We start from the raw sequence: 21,675 nt of genomic DNA on the forward strand, positions 1-21,675 counted from the left end.
GCTATTTGTACTGTGGCTTGTTTAACATTTTACTTATATCAGAATATTTTCCTCATGAGAAATTGGACAGACTATATAACCTAGAGATACTGACAAGTCCAGTAAAGAGATCAGACAACAATCCGTGTATAATAACAAAAAAAAGTAAGGAGTCAACTCCTCAAAACTTATTTCCAAACTGCTCCTCAAATGAAGCAAAGACTCAAATTCTGTTTGTTACACAGAAAACCTCGTAGTCCTTTTGAAGCTGAAACGTGAACTTGAAAGGTTCCATGAGGATAGTGGTTTCCTCTTCCTCCTGGCCATCATAAGACCGCAGTTGTTGTAGCGTTGTGATGCCATCTTCCCCATCCATCCCAATGAGAATGGTAAGGGAGAGCCTGCCTCGAAAGGTCTGGGTTTGACACCACTCTGCTGCCTTTAGAGTGTCTCTTAAAATAATCATCTGAGTCCTTGAAGGGAAAATAAAGGTTAAGAATTGTTGTTCATTGGGTGATCGAGACAATTTTCACCACACTTTTACAATACCACTAAAAGCCTATAAACAAGAGCCCCTTTACTTAGGGGATATCTATAACTACTCAACAGGTCATCACAACAATTATATCTTGCTATGCATCCAGCCTTCAGCTTTGCAGACATACTACATACCAAGCTCCCAGTCCCAAAGTGTCCTTGTATAGTTTTTTTCTGCAAACAAAGGAAGTCATAATGTGGTCAAAGCGAACAGCCTCGCTGATAACTGTCATCTATGGTTCTGTTTTATGCATTGAATCAAATATGATGTATAACGTATTTTAGTTTCAATAAAATAGAGCCATAGATTTCAAAATAATACACAACTGATCTAAAACAGAACTACCAGTGCCCAGATGTGATTTCGAGGTTCCCAAACAGAAAGGAGAATCCATTGCAACCTTGCTGACAAAGGAAAACAATAGTTAACTATAAGATGTGAGTACTTTATTGGTACAAAAATATAGATAAAGCAACAACAAATGGATGAATCATTAAAGAAAAATGCCGGCAGGTGTTGCATGGGATTTAATGAAGATGGTGGAAACCAAGTAGCAGTGACATGGCTGCTGGCAGCAAACACACAATATACTCTCTATAACAGATGTAGTTTGATAATCTTTTATTGTAAAAAAAGAAAATTGAATATAGCATACATGCTTTATATGATTAACAGCCTCAGCACCTTCTCACTATCTTTCAGACAGCTGTTCAGGATCTGGCAGAATAAAGACACATAATAAAGTAAGTATAAAGTAATTGAAACATGCCAATAATTTAAAAAAAAACGTGCATAAAATAAAAAAACAAGAAAACGGGTAGCGCATGCCCAATTTGGGTGGAGGCAAACATTTGACTCTGCCCATATTGAGCACCACCCCGAATTGCACTCAGACTATTATTGTCTAATGTTTTTATACTGAAATGGTTTGTATTTCTCTGAGTGAAAGTAGTGTTTGAATTGAGTATATAAGTACAGAGTCACCGCAGACGGAAAGTTTTTTGCTAATACAATACGGTTAACTATAGCTGTAATTTGCACTATATTTCTATAGTAGCCCTGATTGACGTATGTATGTGTGGAAGAACGTACTAGAATTTTGTGTTAAGTACATTAGAAATTAAATGGTTGGATAAATAGACTTGTGTTTTCTTATGTTGTTGTGAACTAAATGACCAGAAACAACCTGGATGACCAACGGTTCACCTTGTGTCCTCATTGCTGCTGCACTTTAGCTGTATTTTATAGATTTTCTATTTTGTTACTTCGGTACCATCCCTGGGACCCGTAACATAAGTTAGCCCATTAAATTACTATTCAACATGTACAAATACATTTCCACAGGTAGTTACGTGTACATACTTCATGTTTATAAATTTTTGTTTATTTGTTTTAAAGCAAAAGTGCAGTTTGTTTCGAACACGTAACTAGCTGTGAAAATGTATTTGCACATGATGAATAGTTTACACTTTAGATTAAGGAATGCAGAAAGGTTTGTGAATGACTTGTATACACATAATTCATGAAGGGTAAGGAAGATCTGCAAATGATATGTAACACATTTACATATGATGAATATTTTACACATAGGGGGATGCAAAAAGGTTTATAAATTATTAAACCATAAGTTGACACCACTTCAGTTTGCCTACAGGCCAAATATGCCAACTGCAGATGCCATCTCCCTAACCCTACACACTACCCTCTCCCACCTGGACCAGAGGGACACATATGTGAGAATGCTGTTCATTGACTACAGTTCAGCCTCCACGTCTAACACAGGAGGATCACATGTGGTAATGAATCAATAAACTTTTCAATTGAGCCTTGCAAAGGCTCAATATGTACATGACAGCACCTAACTGCATTATTTGTTTCAGGTTGGAGCAGACAATGTGAGGGCCCTCTACAAGAGGACATTGCAACTCAACATTGACAACAGGAAACTAGACAAAACATAAGAAAATTGTAATTGAATATAAAATATATATATAAAACTATAGGTGTCGTCGAGAGTTGCCCTTCCCGCCAGACTTGCTCAGAGGCAACACCTAGTGGCGGAAGCCATGCAGCACATTAACACACGTCCATATGCATGAACATATCATGAACACTGCTCCTTAATTAGACATGTCCGGCAGTATATATGTGAAATAACCATTGCCTGTATTTAAGGAGATAAGGTTGAAACTAAAATATAACCGTTAGCTGAATTCAAATAAATTATAATTGAATAAAAACTGTGGGGTCCCCTATAAACAATATCAAGCTGTTTTTTAGAGGGACAGACCAGGGGTCTCATTTATAAAACATTGCGTGGGATTCATACTAAAAGTGTACGTGTGCACAAAAGCTGGAAATGGCGTACGCAAAATAAAATTCTGATTTATAAAAACGTTCTGACACTGACATCGAGGTGTTTGTTAGTGAGGTGGAGGTGAAGAGCGATTTTGTGGGACAGGACTGCTGTGGATAACACAATGTGTGAGAGTGAGTACGATAGAAAGAACGGAGACTGAAATTAAAAAAGATCCAATTCAAAGGTGGAGGCAGAAAAAAAAAACTCTCAGAATGTGAGGGAACTTGTTTTATTGTCTGTTTGTATTTTAATCATCCAAAACTGCAGGATTCTTAAATTCAGAGAAAGCTTTGATGTCCCGGATCTATAGAATTTAACAGAATTATTATTATATGTTGTGTTTGTACTGGGATGGTTCGGTTCCGTTGGTCGATCTGTGTGATACTGGACTCAATTCAGCACAAAGATCACAGATCAATAGAATCTATATCAGCTGATCAGACATCGCTGAACCCTCGCTTCCTCCTCATCCTTCCATCCATCACGCGGAATCACGAACCAGTGTCACAGCAGTATTTATTTATTTAGAGCGTCTGACCGATTCCCTCACATCAGTGGATCCTAACCTCCACTCTTCGATATTATTTGGAAAGTGTCTTCACTTCTTGTAAGAAGACACTTCTGTGCGCCTGATGGCACAGTCACGTTCACTGCAGTGATTTGATGATACACGCACAGTGTTAGAAGATATTATTAAAACCTGTTAATGACTCGGCTCTGTAACTCCGCTGTTTAATGGAATCTGAACGTAATTTGCTGTAAGTTGTTTTATATATATTTTCAATGAAAAGGTTCTTGTGGAACAGATATGTCGCGCGAGCAAAACTAAAGCTGTTGGTTTTAATGTAAATGATGAAGTGGATCAATAACCTGGCTTCAGTTCACCACCTCACATCTGCGTCGCCACTTTCCCGTCTCCAAAATGTTCATACGCATGGGTCAGAGTTTGCGTGGAAATACGCAAATTTTCCCGTCAAGTTTGTTTTTATAAATCCCAACGTTTGCGTGAGAAGTGGCGTACGCACGTTTCAGGCCCTGTTTTGTGCGTACGCAACGGTGATAAATGAGACCCCAGGTCTTCACTCCACTGCTCTGTTCTGTGTTCTTTCGCTCAGTGTACCTTCAGTGTTTTTGAAGTGCCTTACCGTCCATCTAGCATTGTTTAGCTGCCAGTTTTGCAGCGTTTATCGTTCAACTCGTGTTTTTTGTACTTACCTGGGGTTATATGTATATTTTTGTAGCCTATTGTACATATCTTTATCTGATTCAATATCTGTTTTTTCTCTGCAGATATGCAAATCAGATCACAAACAGCTTTAGTTGCTCTCAGACAGTGAGGCGGCAGTGACAACTGCCTCCAAACACTTGTGGCAACAGAGGCAGCTGCCTCCAAACAGTGTGGCAACAAAGGCAACCAAGGCAGCTGCCAGTGGCAGCTACCTTTACACAGAAAAAGTGGCAGTTTCTGTTGACACCGGAAGTGCCTCTACGAGCTACTGCTGCCACGATTTGAGCTTGCCCTTACTGGAAGAAAGTTTTTTTTCTTCATTTTAGCACGGTAATTCAACACGTTTTTTCCCTTAAAGTATTAACACTAAATGTACAGTAAACATTTCAAATATATTGTGGGATTTTCCAGTGGCGTTGTTGTACCTTATAGTCCTTCAACGATGACTATACTCGGTGCATTTTCTCTGCACAGGTTATTAAACACACACTATACACTATTGTGTCTGAACGAAATATGTCTTTTGCCAATCAGATGACTATATAGTCTTCTACATAGAAGTCCCTATAGTGAAGTGTGGGGTCGTGAATGAGTGGGTGATTTCGGGCACACATGACTTTCCGAATACAGCCGGAGAATCTGTAGTGGGAGCGGAGACTCGGAACGGATGCGGAAGCAACGGACGATACGGAGAGAAATTTGTTTACAAAACGGAGTTGACTTATGGTTAAAAGTTCAAAAGTGAGAGTGAGTAAAGACGTGACTGATGAATCCGACAGGAAACTGCGGGTGACATCTGTTAATCGGAGGCGAGGGATCACTCTGGAAGGTAAGGGGAGATCCAACAGAAGCGAAAACGGCGGCGGGCAGGCACAGACAGCTATGCTGTGAATGGGCCAGAGTGGGGCGAGTCAGACGGATTAGATTAGATAGTATGGAAATCAGTGAGGGGGGCTAAAGGAAAAGAGAGAAACGAGGAAATTATTTTGGCGGAGTAGGAGCAAGGAAACAAATGAGCGATAACTAATTCTGAGGGAGCAAGTGGTGAAGTGGAAGTGAATGAATTTAAGGTAATGTTCAGATTTGGTGAAGAGAATGGAATCCACTCTTTAAGCCCATAAAACTAACAACAATATTAAAAAACCAAGTAGGTGAAATTAAAATGGCCAAAGTCTTGAGAGATGGACATTTGATGATCATTTGCAAGAATGAAGAACAGAGAGAAAGAGCATGTAGGATGAAGGAGGTGGGGAAGCGTAAAGTGACAAGTGCAAGCCAAGTTGAGAAGGGAAGCAAGTGGAATAAGGGAGTGGTTTGGGGAATACCAGTTGAGGTGTCCATAGATGAAATAAGAGCAAATCTGAAAGATGGGAAATTAAAAGATGCACGGAGGTTACAGGACTTCAGAGAAAGGGTGAAGAGGGATAGTGAAAGCATATTGCTTGAATTTGAGGAAGAGATTCTTCCAAAGAGAGTAGTTCTGGGAAACATGGCATACAAAGTGAGGGAATATATACCAAAACCAATAAGATGCTTTAAAAAAGATTTGGTCATACTGCTATGACATGTAAAGGAAAAAGAAGGTGTGCTAGATGTGGTGAGGATCATGAGTATGAGCAGTGTGGGAAAGGAACCATAGTGTAACATATGGAGAATGTGAAGTAATGAAGAGGGAGGTAGAGATATAGGTCAGGGTACAAAACAAAATCACAAATTCAGATACTGTCAAGATGGTGAACCAGAGGAGAGGTAGAGAGTCAAGATACACAAATGAAGAGCAACATATTGAACAGCAAGAACAACCAAAAGAGGGCAAAGCGTGGGTTGATTTAAAGAAACTAGTCACTTTTATGGCAGGAGTCATAAATGCAAAAATGGAAACTAAATCAAAAAAGGAAAAAATACAAATAATAGTAAAAGCAGCTGCAAATCATCTGAACATTAATCAACTTGGGAGGAAGTGAAAAATCATCTCAATGCACAGGCAAGTCAAGAGGCAGCATAGGTTGGATAAAACGTGGTTTTAATATTACAATGGAATGCAAGGAGTTTGGTGGCAAATGGACAAGAACTTAAAAACTTGATTAATCAGTAATCCAGTATCCCAGACATTGTTTTTGTGCAAGAAACATGGTTGAAACTAAAACTGGACTATAGAATCCTCAATTATACAGCGGTTAAGTCTGATAGGGTAGAGGGGATAGGAGGAGGGTGCACTACATTTATCAAGAAGACTGAGTGACCACTGCCCAATATTTAGTAACATACACATAGGCTGGGAAGTAAAAGTAGAGGAAAGAGAAGTTGAGTGGATATTCAGTTAAGCTAAAAGGAAAGGAAGCGAGGGAGGGAAAAGCTAAACAAGCAAACCCAGGGATTATACAGAGAAGAGAAAGTACAAATGGTGTGATGGATGAACCTTTTACTTTACAAGAGATGAGGAGAGCCATAGAAAAAACTATGTTAACATCTCCAGGGAAAGATCAAATCTGTTACATAATGTTAAAACACTTGGGAAAGCAGTAGGAAATCAAAATGTTAGAGTATGGGAAGAGGGAAAATTACCCACTAGCTGGAAGGAAGCAATCATCCTACGAATAATAAAACTAGGAAAGGACCCGACAAAACCAACAAGCTACAGACCAATTGCACTTACTTCGCATATGGAACAATAATGGAAAGGATGATCACTGAGAGAATGACATTCCATATAGAGAGTAAGGGGTTTGTTATTTCCTTATCTGAGTGGTTTTAGGAAAGGGAGGGGAACAATGGATCCAATCATCTGTTTAGAGACAGAAAGTAGGAAAGCTCAAGTTAATAAAGAATGTATAATGGCAGTGTTCTTTGATGTTGAGAAAGCTTATGACATGGTATGGAAAGAGGGTTTAATGATTAAACTCTGGTCCCAATATACACAGAAACCAAAAAATGGAATGTTGTAGGATAAAAAAGGTTATAGTATGTTTAGATTCACTATCAGCATTGATATTGCTTCCTCTAGACCACATTCAGGACAATGTGAATGTGGTCTAGAGGAAGAAACTGTGGAGCATGTCATCTGTCACTGCCAGAAATATACCACACAAAGAGAAAAACTACAAAAGGAGCTGAGAAAATGTGGGGTGGAAGAATTAAACCTGAAGAATTTGTTTAATATTGGAAAAGGAAAATATAAAGTATGGTTTGAGTTTTTAAAAGAAACTGGTTTAATTTGTTTGTTTATTTTTATTTATTTATGTATTTCCGCAGACCAAACACTCTGACCCACACTCCAGCATAGTAGGAGGCGGTAATGCGCCTTTAACGTTAGGTGCCACCCGCCATTGACGAAGACGAAGAAGAAGAAGAAGAAGACGAAGAAGAAGAATCTGTAGTGCGGCTGCGCATTTTACGTGCCGTAAAGCGTTTACTGTCGCGCATGCGTGGCTCACACATACACCGCTCGTGATAGTGGGTTGAGATCATTTTTCGCACAGGTAACGTTTTACCGTGTAATTGGCACTGCAGATAGTACATTAGCTCTTTTCTGACATTGTCTGTTCTCGTTAGCTGAATTCATCAGGGTGTTTAGTTTAGAAGCTAAATTTAGCGCCTTAGCATGACTAACTCACAGCAACATTAAAAGGCTGCCATGTTTTCCACAGATCGTCCAGAAAAATCGAAGGTGCAATGACCCGCCATGGAAAGAATTGCACGGCAGGAGCTGTTTACACGTACCACGAGAAAAAGAAGGACACAGGTGAGTACCACAGGGAGCTAGATGAGTTTTCCCAATTTAGTCCCATGGTGTTGGGTTAGGTTTTTTTCAAACGCAGTGACAAACTTTACACACAGGAATACAAAAAGCGTGCACAGCTTCAGCAATATAATCCCAGAGGTACAGTCAACCTGAAGAAATGCATTGTGAATTCTGAAAGCATTTAGCAGTAATGCTGCAGACATCTAAAGTCTGAGCTATATTAGTGGGAAAATATGAAGGTATTTTTTTATTGTAAAACAACTGAGCACAAGTAACAATGGAATCACACGTCACACATGTGTATCTCAACATTTGTTGTCACAAAGACAAATGCTTTAGGCATTGCAAACTTCTTCATCACAGGTGCACAAATCCATTGCTTTGAATCACAAATCAAGAAACTACTGCTCTCACAGTTTTAGTTACTGCTGTAACGAGAGCTGCACATGTGTGGAATATTTTCTCAGAAATCCTTTGGGTATTCTTCCAGCACAAACACAAGTCATCAATTACAACTGCTTGAATTTGATGCTATGAGTCACGAATGCTGTTTTTCCTGAAACAACTTCTGCACTCTCACGTTTGCACCAAATATCTCTGTGAAAGTGAAGCAAAAGTGATATGTTTGATAGGCTTTGTTCAGAGATTAGAGAACCTCATTGGTCATTAAAACAAGTTCTTGGAGTTTTATATGGACCACCATATAGATCATCCAATATCTCCCTCATCACCATCATTAGTATCATCTAGGGGTGTGCGATATTAGGAAAACATGCGATATCGATAACGTTGTTTAATATCGCGATGACGATATGTCTTGCGATAAATAAACAAACAGTCCCTGGCTATGGAGACAGCCGGGAGAAGACGCACAGCTTGGTCACAGCGCCTCCAAGTCCGGGGCAGACGCCAGGGAGCCACACACAGCTCCCCTAAGTCCACTTACAGAAAATTATTTTTTTTACAGTCTTTAGCAATCAGTAATTTACTGCTCTTCTGTGTCTCTATCATTCCCGCTGCGCCGACTGCCCCCCCACCTTGTGTGTGTGTGTGTGTGTGTGTGTGTGTGTGTGTGTGTGTGTGTGTGTGTGTGTGTGTGTGTGTGTGTGTGTGTGTGTGTGTGTGTGTGTGTGTGTGTGTGTGTGTGTGTGTGTGTGAGACAATTCCACTAACCTGTTTTATTACTGATGGACCTCCTCTTAGTTGTATTGCAGGCAGAACCATTGCCCCCCCCCACGTGAGCATTTCCTGCATAATCCTTCAGTACACAATTTAAGCATGTTGTGTGTGGCTTTCTTTCTTTTTGTTCAGCTGCATCTGGTTATGGCACTCAGAGCATTCGATTGGGCAAAGATGCTATCAAAGACTTTGACTGCTGCTGCCTGTCCCTTCAGCCTTGTCAGGATCCTGTGGTGACGTATGTTTCTCTCTCAAGCGCTCGCACTCTCAAACATATTGTATAACTTTATTGTGTGATGGCATACATAAACAGTCATCTTTCTTTTGCTGTCCGTAGTCCAGATGGATTCTTGTATGACAAACAGGCCATTCTTGAATACATTCTACACCAGAAGACAGAAACTGCCAAAAAAATGAAGGTAAAGCCAGAAATTCTGACTATGTATACACAACACCACACTGGTGTATCCAGTTTGATGTAAGAGAGAGGTCTGTCCGCTAACTTCAACAGTGAGACCTGGAGAGGAGACAGCTGTCAGATGAAATTTTGTTTCATATTTGGAGCATTGTTAGATTAAAATCCACACAACATAACTTAATAAAAACATTGGTCCTGTGTCATTGGCTATATCTATGTTTAAATTGTGTGATCACAGCTGCCTGACTGGACACCAAACATTGAGCCTGTTACAACCCCATTCAGTCTCTTACTCACTGTGGTCATTGACCAGATGATTGAACAGCAGTCATTCCAAAGCCGGTCTAGGTTTGATGCAACAGAAAGTTGTCCTTAATTGCTGCACAGCCAACTTCATGGTTTTGTAAAAGCTGAGTTTGATTGACACACTTTAGAGACTGTTCTGGAAAAGCACATTTTTTATGTAAAATCAATAGGTTATAAAAGTTATTTCGGTCTGAACAAAGGGCTGATACAGAGCAAAGAAGATGCCTCTAAAACATAAATGGATTCATGTGGGTGTTGAAGCTTATGTTGTTAATGTTTCTCAAACATGTCAACGTTTGAGTGAAATGTTATCTATCTATCTATATATATATATATATATATATTCAGACATAAACATACGTGTGTGTTTATTAACAATATATATTTTATATTATTTCTCTTCAGTTTTGCTTCTTTTACATTAAAAAGAATGAAAGCATATTCTCTGTCCACTCAGTTTTGTTTTTCTCCTCTCTTTAGCTGTATGACAAGCAGAAAAGGGCACAGAAGAGCAGCAGCCAGCTTGAGTCCAAGTCGGAGGAAAGGGAGAGAGTGGAGAAGTTTAAAACCAGGGAGAACAGCATCGTTTCCAAACCCATCAACCCATTTATATCTGGTAAAAGTGTTTCCACATTTTATTTTTTTTCATCAATATCCTCTGCCCTTAACCATTAGCAAAAGTAAGGAAAAACTCCTTTAAAAAATCCCATTAACGGGGGGGAGTGTAGAAACCTCAGATACCCCTTTTTCCTGGGCTGGTACTAGTGCTGGTTCAGAGCTGGATCAACTTGTGAACCTTTTAAGATCCAGTTTGCTTTTCCATGGGCCATGAGCCACTTTAGAGCCACGTCAGTGTGTCACCATATACAGTCGGGTCCGTAAGTATTTGAACAGTGACACAGTTTTGGCATTGTTTCCTCTGTACACCACCACAATGGATTTTAGATTAAGATATCCAGCTTTGATTGAAGTGTAGACTTTCAGCTTTAATTCAAGGGGTTTAACAGTGGTATATATAATCCCTCCATTTTTAGAGGCTCAACAGTAATTTACAGCAAACTAACATAATAACAAATGTAAGGATTAGTATTAATACATGGATGAAAATTCTTTGCAAGATTTAATCGATTATAATCGATTACAAAAATCCTGAAGAGAAAACATGTTGAAGCTCTTCTTATTCAACTTCTTATTCATCTTCTTTTGGTTTACTGGAGGATCATTAACAACTTTAGGTTCATACCACAGTGATGTTCTGCTGCTGTGGTATGTTTCAAGTCTTGGTTTGAGGTTATGACCTAAAATGTTCACACATGTCTGTTGTGAGTAAGAGACACTGTGTGAGAGACAGACATACCTCCGGTCACACAGACAAATTCAGGACAAGCTGTTTGAAAATCCAGAGTTAACTTACTACAATATCAACATCATTTTGACTTTTAGTGTGATTAGTGACAATTGTTTGTATAAGTGCTTTACAGTGCTACTTTCTATGAGGGCCAATTCAGGGTTCAGTGTCCTGGCCAAGGACACTTCAACACAGTTGCCCCCTGAAGCTGTGCCTGGATTATGGCATCCTAGAAATGTCTGCTCAGCTCATGAGCATGTTCACCGTTGCGTCCCATTGGGTCTAGGCTCCCTGGGATACTACAGAACTGCTGCAGTGTTACCCAGCCTAAGCTGGTGCAACCGGTCTGGGCTGACCCCATCACCTCTCAGTATTGAAGATTGGTGATGGCATGGTCTACCTCAGCTTGAGCCTTCCACTTATGGCCTGGGCGGATGGGCACTTTGGAGCTACTTATTAACTTTTCTAACAGCTTGCCTGACTCGGAAGATCCAGCAGGCATGACGTATTTCAGCAAATACCCTCTTAGGTCCTGGGTGCTGGAGTCGCTTATCATAATCTTTAATCAGGAGCTGTGTTTAGGGTCAAGCACTATTGGATATATAGTATCGGGTTCAAGATAAGTCTGTCACCCACTCTTATGACTTCCAGTGTTAAGATTTCAAATTAAGGAGAGCGAGAGAGATGACGACTACATGTGAGAATATCTTTACCAGATTTCAGTGCTTGAAATTCCTCTGGGAAGCTCTCACATTGAGCAGGAGATATTAATGCAATTTCAGCTTTGGACTTTACTATAGCAGTGGGGTCAGGATTAAAATGACAGTTTGAGGTTTGCCTTGGATCGGGTAGGTCAAATGGCTTAATGGGTTGTTAGGCCACAAAAAAGGAGTTTCCTCAACTCTGTGGTTGTGTCTTTTGCAGAAGCAGGACAGACAGGCCATTTGGCTAGAAGGAACATCTACACGTGATCTGGCCATTACAAATAAGACAGTCTCCCCCATTTGGTTTGTGGTTTCATGTATGCCACTGAGCCATAGGCTCTTTCTGAAGCATCACAGAAAATATGTAAAGTTGTTGCTATCATACTAGCTTGGAAAAGAGATGTAGGGATTATAGGCTGATCCCATTGCTTGCTTTTCCGCCAGAGTTACTGGAGCAGGACTTTGGCTCTGGTGGTGAACAGGATGATGTAAGGGGTCATATTGTGAAGCCAATACTTTGAATACATTTCTCATGGTTAGAGTTAGGTAGGGGACAGTTCTGTGTCTATGGCCCAAGGTATCAGAGACACAATGGCAATTTAGCCCTAGTGCAACCCCAACAGGATCCGTCCGATTTTGATTCAGCCAAATCCAACTAACCCTAAGCGTCTTATCTTAAGGAGGGGGTCTTTTGCTTCATTGGGGCAAGGAAGTCTGATTTAGTTTGTTGATTCCATTATTGTAGATGTCAGCCAATTCAGGGTTTTTCTCAAGTTTACACTCACATCCTCAAAGAAGGGGCATTACTGATTCAAGTGGAGCATACAGTTTAGGTGCATCTTTCCTTCTTAACAAAGGGTGGCATGACGTTGAGTTCCATCTGTATATGCAAAGTATAGTCTTTGCGTTCAAAAGGTCTATGGCCTCCTTGTCTTGTTTTGATCTAGTGATCAACTTTTTATCTCTGTGGGGAAGGATATCTGCTTGTGCCAACTTTTCTACATGGTGTCTCAGTTCAGTATAGGGGTAGGTTTTTGATGTGAATAGGCATTGGATGGAATCGGATGACTCACCAAGAGAAGTAGGACCTTGTAAAGTCTTGTCTTCACTGCAGCTGGTGCCCCTTTTAGACCGTATTGGACTCTCTATCGGGTTGATGAGGAATGGATTGTCTGATCCAATGAGGATGTGTGGCTGAACCTTCGAGAAGGAGCTCAGTGGCAGACCATTTAAATTAGTTTATCGATAGGATAACTCTGCTCATTAAACATGATCGTATCAGAAGTGAAAGTGCTGTCAATAGAACATTTTCTGTCAGGGAATGAGGCAGCCGAAAGTTTGAGGCTCACTGTTCTTTCTTTTAGTGACTCTGTCTGGGGTCTCACTGTACGCAGCTCAAGTTTTTTTGAATTAAACCTGTTTACAGCCTGGTTCAAAAAACGGTTTTAGTCCCAATCACTAAGTGAATTTTTTTCTAACTCCCTCGTTTAGATGATATAGAGCAGGGCTATTCAATTACAAATTCAGTTGGGCCAGATTTTGAAACCAAGGAATTTTGCTGGGCCAGACATTTTCAGTGACCGGTAAGCAGCATTTGATGACAAATTTTAAACCAACACAAATTAATGTATTGAAAAACAAGTAATGTTTACTCCTTGTTTCCCTTTAAAATTTGGTCACATCTGACACAGGCACATCAAAAAGTGCATTAAGAAATAAAATAACAACTATATAAAGCTGAGTTGAACTGAATGTGAGGTAGTAGCAATACTTTATTTCCACTTTTGAAATAAAAAATAGACATTTTGGTCATATCTGACCTAGGCACAACTCAAAGAGCATAAACAAACTAAAGTGCACAGTATTAGCAGTAACTTGTTTCTCTTTTAAATTAAAATAAATATTTTGGTCATACACCCAGGCACATCACTAAGTGCATTTAACAGAATACAAAAGAACTATCAATGTCATCAGTGCACAAACCCATAACAAGTGATAACAGTAACTAACACACATGAATACAATTTTACTACTGATTAGGCATGGCTTTGTTACACATCCCACATTATGGTGATATGTAGGCTACAGTTACCCTGCTGAGTTTCTTAGTGGGAGAAGTAACATTTTTTGTTTTGAGCAAGAGTGCTATCAGTCAGGGAGCAATGAGAGCTGCTTTTTATTGAGTTCATGTCTGAAAAGCTTGATTCACATGTGTTTGTTGATCCAAACATACTGAGCACTGTGATTGCTACGTTCTTAACGTTAGGGAACTGATGTGCGTTGACATCAGCCCAAAATTTCTCCAGCCCATTAGTGCGAAGCTCCTGTGCCATAGTAACGGATGACTGCAATTCAACAAGTTCAAATATTAATTTCCCCTCGTCGATGGAAGGGAGCCCTTACTTTGCTCTGGCGGATAAGTCCCCGTCTGTTGCAGCATTGAACGGGTCTCTGGCAAAACCCATCACCTCTCTGGGCAGAGCAAGTCCCTCCAACCAACCAGCAAAGTTCTCTTTCAACCTCCTAATGAAATCAGTCATTACATCCGTGATTTGTGCCGGGATGAGATGCATTTGCGGAGCTTCGAAAAATGCAGCATTCGGCCTGTGCTCAAGACCGTTGCGAAAAGTTCAGTTACAGTTTTGTCTCTGCCTTGTAGTCCCACATTTAGGTCATTCAGGTGTTTGAATATGTCGCTCAGAAAGCAGACATCGGCCATGAAGTTGTCGTCCAGGATGCGATTCAAGTGTGTTTCTGCCGTTTTATGCTTGCTGCTGCGGATGAAAGTTGTGATCTCCTCTGAGATCACAGAAACGCTCCAATGCTTTGCCTTTAGACAGCCACCTGAAGTCATTGTGTAAAAGCAGGTCATGGTGCTCAGCAGCCTGCGGACTAAGCGGTGTTGGAGGCTTGATGAGGAGCGAATAAAATGAATTTTAACCATCACGCTTTCCATTGTCGTTTTCAACTCTCCGCTCAGCACTAAGATCTACCAGGACAAGGACAGACACAAACCCTTGATCTGAAGCTATTAGAAGGTCATTAGTGACTTTTGAAATGGCTGATTGGCTACAACTTTCTTGAGGATTTTAGACAAGAAGGGGAGGTCGGATATTGGTCTGTAGTTCGCTAAAACCTCCGGTTCCAGAGTGGGTTTTTTGAGAAGGGATTTTGATTTTGATGTCAGCTCATCAAGGGTAATCAGAGAATAGCTATCTAAATAATTAGTAGCATTATCGGCTGCTCCTGAGATTTCTGTGCTTGATGATGTATTAGCATCATACTATTTCTAATAGTTAGAATTTTATTGTTAAAGAAGTGCATAAAGATAAAGGAGGCTGAATTGCAGGCAGCTGAGTAGAAGGGATATGAGATGACATAGCTGGGCGTAAAGGTATAGAGGGGCCAGGTCCTGAAATTGGTAAGGCTGAACATTGAGGCATATAGGAAGCAAATGCTGGATTTGGTTGGGAATTAGCTGATGAGGCTGAAAGTAAAGGACTTGAGGGTTGCTGGGGTTGAAGCTGAGGACCACATCTTATATAAGAGACTGAAGCAGGTGTTTTATGCTATATTAGTATCTCTTTGTTCTTCCTGGAATGGTGTGGAGGGGAAAAAGGAGAGGCACATTCCTGAAAGGCGGACTTATATAAGCCTTGGCCAGTGGTGCAGGTTGGGCAAAGACTTGTTATTTAACTCTGACTATTCGTGTGTCTGTGAGTGAGAGAGAGTGACAGGGCGGTAAAGAGCACTTCACAAAGAGATCTTCCATATTGTGCAAATGGACTGCATTTATTTAGTGTTTTTTTTCTCTTGTCAACGACTCAAAGCACTTTCCAAAAAGTCACATTCACCCATTCATACAGCAGTAATACAACTCACAATTGTGTAACTGTTACATTTAGGCAATGTCAGACTGGTAGATATGATCAAAATATGCCATCAAAGGCAGTAGAAACTAACTGTTTTCTCCTCCAGGGCAGAACAAAGGAATTGAAAAGGGCAGGACAGAAGGCAGCTCAGTAGAATCCTCCACTGTCTCCTCAGCTTCAACTTCCAGCCAGAGCCTTCCCAGTTTCTGGATCCCCTCTCTGACTCCAGAGGCCAAGCCCACTCTGCTCAAGAAACCAGTGAGTGGATTCTCCTTCCATGTCTACCACTGCCCGTATGTCTTGCTTGCATCAGGTTGTTGATGTCACCTGTCAGAGAGTTTAGCTGCTTTCAGACATTCTCCCCTTTGCTGTAACCTCATGACAATTAAACATTTTATTTAGGATTACCTTAGGATCATGTTACATATATGAAAAAATAATTATCCAGCAGGTGTAACACCTTGCAGCCTCTATTGGGACTTTTTAGACTTGTTTCACACTCTGTGTGGTCAGAGGTTTTGGGTTAGGCTGCTGTTGATGTCACTGTATTCTAATTGTTTGTTTTGTTTATCTGTGTGATTGATGTTGAAACTGTTTTAAAGGTTAAAGGCAGGTTGGCCCTGGATCCAAAGATGGAAACCTGCCTTTGCCTGAAAGAGAGCCATCTACTGTTTGACTGAAGTTATGTTGTGCAAAATTTGATGTGGAGACAGTGATTAATTAATTTATCTTATCTCCTTACTCAATGTCCCTAATGTCTATCAGAGTAAGGCTGTCTTATGCCCCATGTCAGGACGACCCATTAAGATGAATGAACTTGTCACAGTGCGCTTCACCCCAGTGGACCCAAGCCTGGGCCGAGTGGCCTTGCTCATCCACCAGGTCAGTTTATGTCAACACCTTGTTCTTTCCCATCATACAATAAGTTCAGTGTTAACAGCATTCACTACTAAAATGGTAAATGTAAATGGTCTGTATTTATATAGCGCTTTTTTAGTCTTGCTCTTTATAGTACAGTTTGCCATTCACACACATATTCATACAGTGCATCTATGGGCAGCACTTTTTTCTATTAGGGGCCATCCAGGTTTCAGTATCTTGCCCAAGGACACTTCGGCATGCAGATGGGGAAGACTGGGATCAAACCACCGACCTTCTGGTTGGAGGACCTCAGCCAGAGCCGCCTAGTACCTAGTACCCAGGCCTGCCACAGTGGGTTATTAATATGATTAAACAAGTTAAAGATACAATTTTTACATATGGGATGGCTGCGGCTCATCCCCCAACCAAAGGTCATTGGGTGATCTTCCTTGATCATTTAAGATGGTGAATCTGTATCTATCAGTTTTCTGAGAAAGGGCCTTGCACTTAAAACATCACTGTAGCAAATAAATCCTTTAACAGGTATTCTAGGTTTGTGTATTTTCTCCTTTTTTCAAATGTTTTGTGATTATTTTTTTTATCTTCATATTGCCCCTGATAGATGTCATTAGTGTGAGAGTGAGATTTGAAACCCTATAAATAGAAGCACTTGAATTAATCCGTGTGTATGGGTGATGGTGTAAAACGACTGTTTTACATTTGGAACATTTACACTAAGTGATGATGATGATAATCATGCTAAACCCATATCAAGTAATTTACCTTGAGACTTAAAAAGAAGCAGAGAAGGTACAATTATTTGATTTAATTCAGCTTGCCACTGATCACTTGAAGGTCATCCAATTAGATTTCTGTAGCAGCCTGTAGCTTTACATACCCAAGTGTCTAGAGATGTTGCATCACAATATCGCAAGTAAGAAGTGTAGGGATTCATCATACATTCTTTCTTACACAAAACATTTCAGTTGCATTGTCTGATGGCCAACACATTAAGATTGGTCCAGGACAGCCACTTCATACCACTTCATGTGTAGAAGGTAGCTTTCAGTCATCGCCAGCTTTCTTTCAGACACCTTAACTTGTTCGGCAGACCAGTCCATCACATACTATAACGGGGTTGTCTTTTTGTTATCTTTGTTATCTTCAGTGAGTACTCAGGGCTCACTTTCCCCACACGCTTAGATTTCTACTTTTATTCAAACCACGTAGTGTCTGGGCCTGTCTCCTTACAAGATTGTATTTGGCCACAAAAAAGGAAGAAAGTTGGGAATTGAAATAATTATATTTAAGTGTCAACTTGGAAGAATCACTTCAATTTTATTTGTATCTCGCAAAATCCCAACAATATCTCTCTTTCTTGCTTTTTGTCGCTCTCTTTTATTGCCAGGTGTGAACAGATAGATTTGTCCATTTGTAATTGGATCTATCAGGACATATAAAATTCATGGACGGAGTCCAGTTTGAACTGAAATGGTTTCACATGTCGGCTCAGATGTGGATATGGCCTTAAAGTGTGTATTTTGATGTTTTTCTTACTGTCAATAAAGAATGTCCTAAAAAGACTCAGACCAACAATGGAGCGTAGCACATAAGAAGAATCATCATAGGCTTTGGAGATGCACACACTGTTAAGTTGCTTTTAGTCATGTACTGAACTCTGGATAATCTAAATTACCCAGATTGGCTGTATTTACAAACAAAAGTTGCTGTGTTTTTTCTCTGTGGATGACGTTTCTAATACACGACGGATGGAAAAAAAGAATAGCAATCCCTCAAGATGAAAAAGATGTGTTATACACATACAACGGGCCTACAAATATGTCAACATGGAAAGATTTGACTCCTGTATTGATGTAACATGTCATTGCTGCAGTGGAATTAATACGTTACATAATGCCTCCTGCATGCTGCACCACCCCTCTGTGTTGTTGTAAACGCGTCTGAGCGGAGAATCTCCTACAGCGTTCTTCATATGTTAAAAACAAACTCCGGACCCCATTGTGGACATTTGCAGAGTTCATGTCTGCCTTAGTGTGATCAACATATTATTGGTTACGGTTGTATGATGACCTTTTTTGTCTGACCAGTGAATTTGATATATTCTGGATATGGTGATATAAAACAGAGCAGCAAATCAGCTTCTCAGCCACAACTGTATATAATGACATTATGGTCAAACCTTTTTCTCTGTGTAATGCGTTTCCTCTGCCGTGCTGCTAATGTGATCTAATCCTTTCTTGTGTCTTCAGGACAGGTATGTATGTGCAGTAACCAGAGACGTCCTCGCCAACAGTGTTCCCTGCGCTGTTCTGCGACCCTCGTGAGTGGCCCAACTCTTGTATTCGCATGCTAAGTGTTCTGTTAGTACCCCCAAGAGTATGTGACACTCTCCTTTTTTCAGGGGTGCAGTGGTGACTCAGGAGTGTGTGGAGAAGTTGATCAAGATGACAGTGATTGATCCTGTGACGGGGAGACAAACTGTCTGACAGAGATATCATACCACTTCAGAGGGTATGTGTCTACTTCTATTGAGCGTGACACTCAAGGGATGTCAGCTCCGTTATAATCAAGCTCCTGATCCAGTCTACACAGGATTTTACTCTAGTTTCCCAGTTAATAAGATTGACATGACAACTCTATGATTTCAGACAGTGAGTGGTTGTCACTGCTGCCTCATATCATGTAGACACGTTGGCAGCCATGCTGCTGACTTCAGTTGCAGGGGAGTTACCCCAAGAGGAGCCACCAGTATTTTATTACATAGTACGCACAAGAACCACCCGTTTGTAACTTCAGTCTTGCATGTGTACATACATCTACTTAACAAGCAAGTGAACGAGAAAGAGCATTCATGTGCTTATCATTTTCCCAACTTGTTATTGTGGTAAACCCCAGGGGCGCCCACAGAACTTACAGTAACACCAGTGTTTTCGAAGGCAACATTTGTGCGTGGCGGTCCGCCACGGCAAATCTGTGAATTGTGACTAAATGTTCCTTTGTTGCACTGGTACGCCTAACATTTAGCTGGTCTGTGTATTTGATCGAGTCGATTGTCGACTCGCTCATCTCCTTTGAGTCTCAGAGCGAGGCAGGGTTTACACTCAAACACACAGGCCCCCGGACAGCCCAAGCTGTCCAATTACTGTCTGAGGACGTGTTACTATGGTGTTAGTATACGTGAAATGCCGCCTGATGCGTTATTATGAACTGGTTTTGCCAACAATGGCTTGCTGGCTAACGTAAACAAACTCTTGAAAGGGCAACTGCAAGACTGGCTTTCCTGGAGGCATCCATCTTTGACTTCCGACCAAATGTGCCACTGGAATGCTATCAACTCGGGTATTTGGGTGTGATGTCATTCCAAAGGGCTGAGCTCATATAAACGCTGCAAAGACTCTCCTGTCTGGGTGTGCTCCCTCCACACCTGCTGACCTGCACTCACTTTACACTTCACACTTTACACAATAAACACCAACACTAATCACAAGCAATTACGACCTGAACACTACTGAAGTTTACTTTGTGTTTGTTTGATTCGCTCTGGAATTTATGGGGCATGCATTTAAACACATTGAAAAAAAGTCATTTTGTGTGTACTCAGTTCACTATTAACTTTTGATTAGTGTTGGTGTTTATTGTGAGTAAGGCCCAATCCCATTTCACCCCTTCTCCATATCCCTTAGCCCTTCTTCTCTGTTTTGCCCGTTCACGTGAAGGGGTAGGCTGTCCCGATTCTTGTTGGGATGAAGGGGTAGGGACAAGTGTTGGGGCTGTATGACGAATGACCGGCAAGCTGGGAGAGAGACCCACAATTGTAGTATTTTCTTAATTAATAAGGATTTTAAAACGATAATGATTGTAATATCTTAGTTTAATATCATTTCAATGTATTATGGTCATTTTTTTCACAACAACCTTAAAAGAAAATGTTCTTTTTGGGACATAATTTCATGTCGCACCCTCCCCCCTCATTGAAGATACACGATGTACTTGATTTAACCAGCGTATGGCAGCGAGGTTACTGAACATAGCTCCTCTAATAACAAAGCATCCTGGCAGGGTTGCCTACAGACCACTGCTAGTAGCCTGAAGCTGTGTGATTTTGATTTATACGTGAAATACCGCCTTGTTAACGTAACTGTGCTCTCCTTTATCATCCAGCTCAAATCCCCAAAAATATCACTTCATCTCATCTCTGGTTCACTTTGTTTTTCTCTGAGTGTGGCTGGCCTCTGGCATGTGTGTGAGTGTAAACTCCGCCTCGCTCCCAGACTTACAGGAGAGAAGCGGCATAACTCGCAACTCTTATGTAAACAAACACACATGTAGACACATAGGGCAATTTATTGATGTCTGCTAAATTATTGTCTTCATGTTTATATATAGTACGATAAGTCGGTATAGTAATTATTGTGACAGTGGGTCAAGTTTACATAGGTCAAAACCTTAAAATATTAAGGCCCCAATCCTAGTGTTTTTAGTTTCCCACATTTCTCGACAGTATTACTGCACTCTGATGTGAATTTATTGCTGACTGCCTGTCGTGTGTTCTGTCAGGGTGGAACTGGCTTTGCTGCCTCAGGGGTTGACCTCAGTGCCAAAGAGGCTCGTCCAGTGATGCAAGTGTGAGACAATGGAGGATCTGAGGAACGCGTGAACATGTGTCCAAGGCACACACTCCGATGGCGTATGTCATTTGCTGGCATATTTTTTCTCTTCCTGAAGCATTTTTTTTTTTTCATTTAATATAACAGTTAAATAAATGGTTCGATACCTTTTACATTTTGATTGTGCCTTCAATGACTGTTTACATACAAGACAAAACTCTTGTTCTGAAGTTTGCCTTTCACACATAAACAACAACGCAGGAAAATGTTCACAACAATAAAACAATCACTCAATCAATAAAATCTTATTTCACAAATCACAATTTGTCTCACAGGGCTTAACAAGGTGTGACATCCTCTGCCTTTAACCCTCAACAAGAGTAAGGAAAAACTACAGGGGGGTAAAAACGTAGAAACCTCAGAGAGAGCCACATGTGAGGGATCCCTCTCCCAGGATGGACAGAAGTGCAATAGATGTCACGTGTAACTGAACACGTCAGCAAAATAACAGTA

General features: G+C 40.6%; 2 protein-coding genes across 2 annotated transcripts in view; one reads left to right on the plus strand and one right to left on the minus strand.

The window, feature by feature from the left end:
• Positions 1-7,431: 7,431 nt before the first annotated feature.
• nosip (nitric oxide synthase interacting protein) lies at positions 7,432-21,341 on the plus strand. The gene is given in 11 exon segments (XM_034594548.1): positions 7,432-7,583; positions 7,752-7,846; positions 9,158-9,263; positions 9,363-9,444; positions 10,230-10,365; positions 15,780-15,931; positions 16,439-16,555; positions 18,805-18,875; positions 18,957-19,023; positions 19,025-19,066; positions 21,113-21,341. Coding segments are annotated over 10 exon segments (915 nt in total). The 5' UTR covers positions 7,432-7,583; positions 7,752-7,776; the 3' UTR covers positions 21,185-21,341.
• rcn3 (reticulocalbin 3, EF-hand calcium binding domain) overlaps positions 10,920-21,675 on the minus strand; it is a 28,469-nt gene continuing 17,713 nt past the window's right edge. The window contains exon 9 of the mRNA XM_034594545.1: positions 10,920-10,946. Within this exon, the coding sequence (XP_034450436.1) occupies positions 10,943-10,946 (4 nt within the window). The 3' untranslated portion in view covers positions 10,920-10,942. The remainder of the gene's footprint in view (positions 10,947-21,675) is intronic.

Source organism: Hippoglossus hippoglossus, chromosome 8 (genome assembly GCF_009819705.1).
Source record: "Hippoglossus hippoglossus isolate fHipHip1 chromosome 8, fHipHip1.pri, whole genome shotgun sequence".
NCBI lineage: Eukaryota > Metazoa > Chordata > Actinopteri > Pleuronectiformes > Pleuronectidae > Hippoglossus > Hippoglossus hippoglossus.